Here is an 11436-nt window from a genome sequence, read left to right on the forward strand (position 1 = left end):
AATATAAATAAATAATTACATATTTTTACACAGAAATTTAGAAATCTAATAATATACAACATTGTAGTGGGACAGTACTATGGTATTTTTTTCTTGTCTGTTTTCATTTATTACCCTTAAAAATAAAACCAAACATTTACTTGAGAGACAGTATAGCAGCAATTGACATGACATTAGAAGCAGTATGCATTTAGAAGACGCACTACTATTATGGACTACTGGACTATATCAGATTATTTTGCTAAATTCACACACCTACAATATTTAAATTGCAATGGAACTAAGCATCTCTGAAAAATTGAAGTATAAAGTATAATCTGTTTTTGGATTTATTTGTGCTCCTGTTTAAAAAAAGATTTTCAGTGATTTCTGTTTAACATTATAGGCATCAAAAGTGAAAACCACAATCAAGTCCTAAGGCATCTTACTTACTAATATAAATATCATATTTCTGAACATAATGTTCTCTTTTTTCTACAAATAGTATTCATAGAGGGTATCATTCCAGGACTTAAATCAATGTGGGCTTCAAAGTGAAACTGAGTAGAAAGAGAAGGCCAGAGAGCTCTGTGTCTAGATGTTGTCATCCTGCACCAATAAAATCAAGATCCTCATGATTAATTCACCTTCAAAATAGTTTTTGCGAATGCACTCTTGACCTCCTTGTTCCTCAGGCTGTAGATCAGTGGATTCAGCATGGTGATGAACATGATGTGGAACACAGAGGAGATTTTGTCCATGTCCATGGAGTGGCTGGAGCTGGGCTGCAGGTACATGAAGATGCTGGTCCTGTAGAAAATGGAGACGGCGGTGAGGTGGGAGACACAGGTGGACAGAGCCTTCTGACGTCCTGCAGTTGACCTCATCTTTAGAATGGAGACAAAATGAATGCATAGGATATCAAAATAATGAGGAAGGCCAAAAAGATCTTAAAGCTTGCAATGTAAATAAGAACCAGCTCACTCACATGTGTATCAGAGCAAGACAGAGCCATGACTGCTGGGAAATCACAGAAGAAATGATGGACCACATTGTCATTACAGAAGGTGAGACTAAGTGTTTCACCAACATGGATGGAGGCATTCAGGAAGCCACAGAGGTAGCTGTGTATGACCAGTCATGCACACACCCCTGTGGTCATCGTGCTGGTGTTGTGCAGGGGCTTACACACAGCTGCATAGCTGTCCTAGGCCTTGGTGGCCAAGAGGTAACTTTCCACAGTGGCAAAGACTAGAAAGAAGTATGTCTGAGCAACACAAGCACTGTAGGAAATGACCTGTTCTCCTGTAAGCAGCCCAGCCATGACTGCAGGAGTGACTGCAGAGGAGTATCGAAAGTCCACCAGCGCCAGGTTCCCGAGGAAGAAGTACATGGGGCTGTGCAGACGCAGGTCCAGGAGGATCAGCAGGACCAAGCCCAGGTTCCCAAACACAGTGATGGTGTAGATGAGCAGGAAGGTGAGGAAGAGGGGCAGCTGCAGGCGGGGGTTAGCGGTCAGGCCCAGCAGGAGGAAGGCGGAAACTTCTGTCCTGTTCTCCATCACTATTGTCTGAGAATCAGTGTAGTAGATGCTGTTTATTAATGCCCAAATGGAGAAGCATCATAAACTCACTGTAATTGGAAAATATTCAGTGAAATATGTATTCTGTTCTTAGAGCCACGAATTTACCTCAAGATTCTTTCAGAAAAATCCAGCGGGTTGGAAACCGATTTAAATACACACATTGTACATAATGCTGCTTTTGAAAATTCTTCGAGTCACCTATCACATTTTTAAATGTTTATACATTTAAAGTGCTAAATAATTTTGAAACTCAATTGGAATTACTTGTTTGCCAGAATCAATATGCTGATTTACCTCTGAACACAGTGAAAGCTCTCGCTCCACGTTGCTGCCCCACAGCAAGCTCATGGGGACAAGTTACATGTGCATGAATAGTCTCCAGCCTGCGATCTTCTGTGCTGAACAGCATTTTATATGTGTAGAAATTTGGGATCATCAGACTTTGAGCAATTCTATGATATTTACACAAGTTCTATTTGAAAATCTCTACTCTGGGTCTGTGCCACAATTTCACCCATTCCAAGGGTCCTTAAGTGTAGTGGGGAATGTAGATGAAACTGAATGGAAGTCGCTTGACCATCTGCCCTAGTCTGCTCTGGTTCAAACACAATGTTTCCAATTTCACAGTGAACTGAGAGGGTGACTCATTAGGTGGTGATGCTTTTCACTGCACATCTTCAGGCAATTGGAAATAAAATAAAGGAACATGGCAAGGCCCCCAAAGGCAAAGGGACCCTGCCCTCACCTACAGAATGTCCTAAGGGAGTTGGCCAAAGCTGTATCACTGTAGCCGTTCAACACATGCATGTGCCTCCTGCCAGCTGCACTCCTGGTGACATCAGTACCTGGACCTGGACATCACCTTTCCTTCCCCGTCTCCCACACTTTTCCCCACTCTGTGCCCCTCTCTCTCTCTGTTCCTTCCATCTTTCTTTAGTTTCCTAATTTACATAGTGAGGTGACTCAAACCTAGTGAGGTTTTTTTAAGATGATCTGAAACTTGTGGGCTCAAGCCATCACCCCGCCTCACATCCTGAGGAGCAGGACCCTGGGCACTGCATCTGTGTGATTTGTGTGAATCGGTGCCTTTGGAAGGGTTTTCACTCCGATCTGTCTGCTCTTACCTACCACCTTTCTTCTAAACATTTTGAAAATTCAACCATGATCCTGACACATTCATAATTATGTAGGCCAGTGCTTAATTTTTTTTTTTTGAAGAGACAATATGGTCTAGGGAGAAAGCTCAGTGAGGTAAGTGCATGCTTAGTAATCGCAAGGTCCTCAGTTCATTCCCTGTTGCCAAAAAGCAAAAGAGAGGGAGACAGTAAAAACAATAAAAATAATACAGAATTTAAAACAAGATCATAGGAAATTAACAATGCTAATTATCTTGCTTATAATTATCTTCAAAGCATTTGCTAAGATTACCAGGTACAGGCCTGCAAAATCGATCAAACAGTGTAAGCACTGTTCCTCTTAATGAATGAATAGAAATCAGTAGCATAATTATAATAGATCTCCTGAATGGTTACATACCTTCTTCTCCCTTCCCTTTTTTCTCCTTCCTCCTTCCAGTTGTTCTTTTCCTTTGAACAACTTTTTTCCCTTGCACTGTATCTCCTCTTAACACACTGATGACTTCAGCAAATATAAGAAAAGCTTTACATGCACATGTGTTTGCACCTGCATTGGTATGTAGTATACTAAGCAACATTACCATTATTATCCTTTCTTTCTCATCAATGAAATTTGAGGAATTACCTGTTGCTCTAAAATTGCACGTGAAAGGCATCGAAATCGAGACTGAGAGCCACCTACAGCTTCATGACCAATGCACACACTTCGGCCACGCGCCATCAGCACGAAGAAATGGCGACATGATCTCAGTGACATTGCGGGGAAAGGGTTGAAGTGCACTCAGACCGCGTTAATCCACTTAGGAGTCTTTTATACTTTCAAGAAGGATCAGGGCTCTGTTCCGGCGCTTTCCTATATTTGTTCTTGATTGTTTACCTCTAGTGAGAGTTGAACGTACAGTGAAAAAAATATATAGTGATCACCAGAGCTTCTGATAACCTGTGTCATGAGTCTTAGTTTCGTTTATACTTTTGGAGAAATACACAGGAAGTGTCATGACGGTCCCTAGTCTGCCTCTATAGCCTGAATTCTGACATTCACATGCTAGGTTAGCCTGAATTTTTAGAAAAATATTGAAACCGTCTTTTTTCTACTTTTCTTTATTTTAATTTAATTTTTTTTAATTTGTTGATACAGGATCTTGCCACACAGTTCAGACTCTCAGTGATCTTCCAGCCTCCGCCTCCCCAGGGCTGGGGTTACAGGTGTGCTTCACTCCCCGGGGGCTCCAGAGCCAGGCTATCTCTGCAGCCCTTTTCTCCTTCTCAGCAACTCTCGGGGGTGATTAAATACAGAACATACAAGCTTACCGGCTTGGTAGAAGAGGTGGAAGAATCAGTCCCTGAGAACGAGTCTGAAATCACACTCAGACACGGAGCGTTGTCCAGTCCTGTTCCAGGAGTTCTCTCCCAGGCAGTGGCCCCAGGTTTTCAACAACTGTAGTACAGGAAGAAAATAAAAATAAAAACATCAACATGGACCAAGTTCCGAATCTACCAGGAATTCTTTCTGCTTCTTGGAATGCTCCACTTTTTCTTAAAAATACACCTTTCTATAAGCCAAAGCTTGTGTCTATCAGTAACAAATAAGACCAGCCCCGAGAAGGCTTCTCATTCAGAGCACCTCGGTGGGAGTCAGTCAGTGAGCTTCTTACCTCTGACGCTGTTCCTTGCCAGGCCTGCAGGCTCAGAGCACACCCTCAGGTCACAAGGCAGCCTGCGGGACCAAGCAGCTGAGGGAGCAGCGCCCGGGGCGGCCAGGCTGGCAGAGCCGTCCTGCTCAAGCAGTGTGAGGACCAGCCTGCCCAGGAGGCCCCCGACTCTAATCCATCCCGCCCTGGAGAGAACTGCCCAGACTTGGAGAGCCCTGGAGACTTTCCCTTGAGCCTTGCTGGGGCTGCGCACCCTCCCTTCCCAGGGAAGGAGCACTTAAACTGTCCGTGGGGATCAAGAAGGCGCACAAATGTTTCTGCAGTATCTTCTCTTTCTTTTTCTTCTGAGCCCTTCTAGCTGGGTCACAAGTGACCTGCCCTAGAGCCCCATGTTTTAATAAGTACATCGATGATATAATTACCAGACAGATGCTCAAACTGATGTGTCTGAGCTTTGCTCTGCTCCTTGCTTGCCATGTAGCACCTGCTGCATCAAGTCGCTGTTTAGATCCGAGTAAGTGTGCCACCACAGGTGTCCTTAGGCGTCACCCTGGGCAGGAGGTCCCAAGTTCACCATTATCCCAATCATTGTCACCTAAGAGAATGCCTGATACTTTTTCTGGATAGACTAATAGTCATTCAAACTTTTTACCGCTCTAGGTTTGTAACACAGTACAGCGGCACTTGTTTTGGTGAATCAGTGCCCACACCTAGATCATTTTCAGCCTGCTCTGCTCCACTTGTCTTTCCTCCCCATTCCCCTCACTCCAAGAACAGAGTAGGATATTTTTTACTGCAGAATAGTATTCCACCCTGTGTCTATTGTGAACTATTTTTTTCCACTTTGCAGTGAAGGCACATTGTGTTGGTCTTAGTTTATGGTACTAGAATTCAGGTTGGTGGAAACATCTGTGGGTAGGTTTTGGTTGTGCACAGATTTTCATGTCATATTAGTAAATAGCTAGCAGTCACGTGGATTTGTTCAATACTATGTGTTCGTTCATTCAAATGAGAAAAGGCCAAACTCTTCTGAAGTCCTCCAAGTTGGAATTTCCCTCCCTCCTCTGGTCAGATGGATTCACATCTTTAAAACATTTTGTAAGGGTTGGCCAGATAGCTCAGCGGATTAAAGGGTTGCAAAGCAGCACACGAGCCAGGGGTTCGATCCCCGTGCCTGACTGGCCAACCCGCCCCCGGGATGCGCTGAGAGGCAATGGAGACTGGGCGTGGCGGCACGGTCTGTAATTCCAGCCCTTGGGTGGTTGTCAACGACCGAGGCACTCTGAGTCCTAGCTAGTAGTGAGACCCTGAACAGCCTGTAAACCCTTTCCTGAAACACGGGGGGGGGGGGAGACATTTGTGCTCTAAAAGTTTGTAACTATTACTTTTGCTAGAATATTCTTAGTTGTGGCTATTGTCTGTCACATTCCAAGAAGCCTCCTTCACAAGCTCCCTTTTCTTCTCGCACACGCGGCAGCGCAGCCGCCGTTTCCGCCCCGGGAGCGCGTTCCCGCACCCGTCAGCGAGTCTCCTACGCACTGCCCAGCAACTCCGGTCACACTCCCGCCGTCTGTCCCCCTCTTCTCAGCGCAGGCGAAGGTGGCTTGGGTGCGTCTGCTCCTACATCTCCGCGGCTTCACCTGAATCCAAGTAGTGGACTGAGCCCTCTGCGCCTCACCATTTTCTCGCCTCACAAATGGAGAACACTATTTTGTTACACTTGTAAGATTTTCTTAAAGCCTCCTCTATGACAAATACCCAAAACACAGCACAGTTGCTGCCCCATGTCATGAGGTTCAGGGTTAAATACTGTGCATATCGTTTATAAGATTGAAACCACATTGGTCACAAAATGAGAGTGTCGCAACAAGGTACCCAGCCCCATTCCCCATATCGCCTGATTCTACCCAGGCTAGATAAGGCACAGTGAACTGAGAAAGCCTAGTCTGCTGTTGGGGTCACACACAACCCTCCCGCTACCCTCCCTTCTGTTTAGGGGGCCATCTGCCTTCCTATCAGAGCAGAGGCCGCTCTGGTTGCTTTATGCAGCGGGGCCTGGAGCAGGAGGCATAGCAGGGGCCTCGGCTCCCAGGTTCAACCCATGTTGCTTAAGCAACCCCATCAGAGGCTCGCTTGGACCTCCAGCTCTGACGGTATTAGAGCTGACACCTAAAATCTACAGTAATGACCTCAGATGTCAGTGCATAATGAGTGTAGTTCAATACCGGCGAGAAAGGTAAGAAGCTGAATGATTTATTTGCCTGGTCCCGACTCTACACCGACTAAGTCCTTACAGGATAGAGGTTGGCAAAATGGTACCGCGGGGTATTCCAAGGGCCTGTTACCCTGCAGAAATATTTCAGATACAAAGAAAATAGAATAAACCTTGTTAGGCCTCTGAGAATTGTCAAAGATTTACAGAAAATAGATGAACAATCGATTTTTCAACTAAGAAACAGCTGCTCTAACACAACATATCTGTGAAGCTGCAAGCTGACCGCAGAGAAAGGAGCCTGGGCACCAGAGAACACCAAGAAAGTAAGTTGTTCAAACTCTTTTGGGCAGTTTGCTAAATGCACAGATAGACCCACAGCAAGAAATCACAAAATGGCCTTGGAGAGGGCAAAGTTTCATGCTGTAATACTAGAAAGCCCAATTCCCAGCATAAATATGAAGTATTTCAAGAACAGGAAGCATCTTTACTTTAAATTGAGAGAAATTGACCTGAACTAAGTGGACAATATTCACACATTGTACATCGAACTGAGGAGTCCACATCAATTGCCTGAGATATGTACAAAGGAGTTTACAGAAAAAAAAAACCTAGAATTAATTTTGGGTTTTGATGATTTCCTTTATCATTTTCTATCCAATCTCTTTGGTCTACTCTGTTCTAATCTTGTATCCTTCTTTCTGTTACTGCCAGTTTTGATGTTAACTAAATCCTTAAAATTTCAAGACAGGTTCTTAATTTAAAAGAATTCTTGCATTTATAAATTTCAGATGAGTGCTGCTTTTGCTTTCCACAACGAAAACTGTAGGTGTTTTTTTATGTTCATTTTTCTCTAACCAGTGTATAATTTCTCTTTTGAAATAAAGTTGTTCTGTTTTTTATGAGTGCGATTTACACCACTGACAAAAACGTGGTGAGTGGGGCAGAAAGCTAGTGCTGTCTCTTGGGATTCAGTAAATGTTAACCTAGATGTTTTTTTTTTCTTTGTGTAAATCATTGTTTGTGGCCAATGATTCAGAAATTCAAATATTTTGGTCAAGTACAAAATTTCAATTATTATTATTATTCTTTTTGTATTGGGAATTTTAGTCAGACCTTGTGCTTGCCGGGCAACTATACCTCCAGCTCAAACTTCAATTATTTTATTAGTTCTTTTAACAAATGTTTATTGAGAGACTAACAACAACAAAAACAACAACAACAACAAAACGACGCATCTACTCAGGTATGGATGATCAATGTTGTGCACTAATTCATGAAGGACCACTGCTGTCATTGACTCTCCATGTTAATTAGATATTAAATTTTAAGAGTAGAAGCTGTTAAGATTATGAAGAACAGCTTGGAAGAGAGACAGCATACGTGGTGCATAGTGAGTGGCTACCCATGCATGCCAAAGGGAAGGGCCTGAAGGACTTGGTGGCAGCAAGGCCACGAGCCAAGCACTGTGAGAAAGTGCTACTGGGCAGTGACAGGGCCTGAGGCGGCAGCTGGGAGATGGAATAGATGGGGAGACCATCAGTGCGACGTTAGAGGGCTGCACGGGGGCGAGGAAAGGGGATGGACTCAGCTCCTAAAAATGAATGGTTGGAAGGACATAAAAGCATTTGTGTAAAGAAGAATCTAGGACATTGTTGCTTTCTCTTCTTGATTAGTCGACAGAGAAAGTGTGCAGTTTTATGTTACTGCATTAAAATACTTTTACTTTTCTTCCACATTGGTACTCTGTTTTACCCCTTCGAACATAAAACTAAGAGCATGTTTTTTGTAGAAAGTGACTCATCTAAGCATAAATAGCAACTCAGGAGAAACACCACATCTGTGGGTCTCTCAGGACAGCATACAAAGGGAAGCCACATGCTTTCACTCACTAATATAACACTTTTCTCAAAATGGGATTCTTAGGATACCAGTTAGAGAAGAAATCTTAGTGAAAATATATACATTCTAACATTGAAGTTCAATTATTAAGTGCTGTGAATTAGTGAGTATGCCGCTGGGAAAGAGCCCCACAAGGGTACGTGGGCATGAAGAGATGCCTGGTGTGGGTGCAAGCTCAGGGCATGCAAAGGCTGCGCATCCCTTGGCATGATGCCCAAGCTGAGCACCCAGGACATCTGTGGGTTAGGGCAGCCTGAGCCAAAGGCCTGAGACGCCATGGGAGGTGCAGTTGGTGGTGTAATGATAGAAGAGTGAAGAAGCGGGATCCAGGCTCAAGTCATGAGCTCTGAGGTCCAAAAGGGAGAGAAGAGGGGTATGTGAGTAAAGGAATGCAGGGGTGGCATGAGAGAGATGGAGATGGACAGAGGAGGCACCACCTCTTGCCTGTTTTGTCCTCCAGTGAGCTCTCCAGGGTCAGGGAATGGTGCCCCAGAATAAAGAGGGGAGATTGAGCTGGCAGAGTCTGCTGCCTCAACTACCACACTCTGGGAAACACCCTTCAGGATGCTGAAAGATGAATGCATTCTCAGCTGTCTGGGTATCATTTCATTCCCTAAAATTAACACAGTAATTGACCAACATTATCGCCCACTGCATTTAATTCTAACCAGATGACAAGATCCCTGAAAAGTAACAAAATGAGAAACTGGAATGCATTTCATGTCAGTGGCCTTCACTGAGCACCCGATGTGCACCCGTGTGTGCTGAAGTGAGAGAGGAAACATGCACACAAATGAGTAAAAACATTAAGTACTTCACTGTGGGTTTTGAAAAATAGATCTGAAGATACCATAACATTCTCATCCATGTATTATTTGGATACAATGTATCTTTTCCCGACAGACTCATGGAGTTAGGTACTAAACATTTCACAGATTTTAGTTCATGTTGGATCTTCAATACAACGTGATACATGTTGAAGGTCTGAGACGAGTAAATATCAGAATCTCACACTGCTCAGACTCCAAACCAAAACCCTAGAAATTATTTTGTCCAACAGATGAATCTACTCTTGACCTTTAAGAAGGCGCTCTTCACCTCCTTGTTCCTCAGGCTGTAGACCACGGGGTTCAACATGGGGATGACCATAGTGTAGAACACGGAAGCGATCTTGTCTGTGTCCATGGAGTGGCTGGAGCTGGGCTGCAGGTACATGAAGATGACGGTGCCGTAGAAGATGGAGACGGCGGTGAGGTGGGAGGCGCAGGTGGAGAAGGCCTTTGAATGTCTTGCCGCTGAGGGTAACCTTGAGATTGTGGTAAATATGAAACTGTAGGATACACTGACAATTAACAGGGCAAAAAAGATGTTGAAACTCACAACATACAGAACAACCAGCTCATGATAATGTCTATCAGAGCAGGAGAGAACCATGACTGCTGGAATATCACAGAAAAAGTGATGGATTACATTGGATTTACAGAAAGAGAGACTGAATGTGTCCCCAGTATAGGTGCAGGCATTCAGGAAAGCGATGGTGTAACAAGCTATGATCAGCCATGTGCACATATTTGTTGTCATCCTTGAGGTGTAGTGCAGGGGTTTGCACACTGCTGTATAGCGGTCATAGGCCATTGCAGCCAAGAGACAATTTTCCCCACTGGCAAAGACTGCAAAAGAAAACATCTGAGCAACACAAGCAGTGTAAGCAATGACCTGGTCTCCTCCTGTAAGCAGCCCAGCAACGATCGTCGGAGTGACCGCAGAGGAGTATCCAAAGTCCACCAGCGCCAGGTTCCCGAGGAAGAAGTACATGGGGCTGTGCAGACGCGGGTCCAGCAGGATCAGCAGGACCAAGCCCAGGTTCCCAAGCACAGTGATGGCGTAGATGAGCAGGAAGGTGAGGACGAGGGGCAGCCGCAGGAGGGGGTCGTCGGTCAGGCCCAGCAGGAGGAAGGCTGCCACCTCTGTGCTGTTCTCCATCAGTGCTGTCTGAGAATCAGTGCTGTTGATGTACTTTATTATTGTCAAAAAGGACAAGCAACATAAACCAACTGTAACTGAAAAATATTCAGTGAAATATGTATTTTGTCCTTATAGCCTCTATTTTTCCTCAAGATTCTTTCAGAAAACCTTGCGGGGCTGAAAACCTGTTTCAATATATACATTGCACATAATTTTGCTTCTGATGACTCTTCGTGAGTCACCTATCAAAATTTCAAATGTTTATATATTTAAAGTGCTAAATAATTTTGAATGTTACTTAGAATTGCTCGTTTGCTTGAATAAATATTCTGGTTTACTTCTGAACACAGTGAAAGCTCTGGTTTCTGTGTAGCTGCCCCACAGAAAACTCCTGCGGACACGTTAAATGCACATTCACAGTCTCCTGCCTGGGGTCTTCTGTGTTGGATGGTATTTTATATGTGTAGAAATTTGGGATCATAGGACTCTGAGGATTTCTGTGATATTTAGACAAGTACTGCTTGAAAATCTCCACTCTGGGCCCATGCCAAAATTTCACCCATTCCAAGGGCTCCTACGTTTAATGGTGAATGTAGACAAAACTGAATGGAAGTCACTTGACCATTTGTCCTAGTCTGCTCTGTTCAAACACAACATTTCAAATTTCACAGTGAACTGAGAGAGTGACTCATTAGGTGGTGACACTTTTCACTGCACATCTTCATGTAATTCAAAATAAAATGAAGAAACGTAGCAAGGCCCCCCAAAAGCACAATGATCCTGCCCTCATCTACAGAATGTCCTAAGGGAGTTGGCCAAAGCTGAGTCACTGTCACCCTTCAACACACGCACATGCCTGCTGCCAGCCGCACCCTGATGACATCAGTACCTGAATCCAAACATCACCTTTCCTTCTCTGCATCCCACCTGCCGCCCCCTCTGTGCCCCTCTCTCCCTCTGTTCCTTCCACCTTTTTTGCTTTCATAAATGACATAGTGAGGTGAC

The 11436-nt window shown here is 44.2% G+C and overlaps 1 protein-coding gene and 1 pseudogene across 1 annotated transcript; both read right to left on the minus strand.

The window, feature by feature from the left end:
* Nucleotides 1-617: 617 nt before the first annotated feature.
* On the minus strand, nt 618-1540 carry LOC101567457 (annotated as a pseudogene).
* A 7970-nt stretch (nt 1541-9510) lies between these two features.
* LOC101567859 (olfactory receptor 5B3-like) lies at nt 9511-10449 on the minus strand. Its single transcript, XM_004645855.1, has one exon. It carries the CDS (start codon nt 10447-10449, stop codon nt 9511-9513), a length of 939 nt encoding a protein of 312 aa, XP_004645912.1.
* Between the last annotated feature and the right edge of the window lie 987 nt (nt 10450-11436).

This window comes from Octodon degus, unplaced genomic scaffold, assembly GCF_000260255.1.
Source record: "Octodon degus isolate 3935 unplaced genomic scaffold, OctDeg1.0 scaffold00239, whole genome shotgun sequence".
Lineage (NCBI taxonomy): Eukaryota > Metazoa > Chordata > Mammalia > Rodentia > Octodontidae > Octodon > Octodon degus.

Coding starts and splice junctions, on each gene's coding strand:
- LOC101567859 (XM_004645855.1), bottom strand. CDS start 10,449: ATGGAGAACAGCACAGAGGTGGCAGCCTTCCTCCTGCTGGGCCTGACC.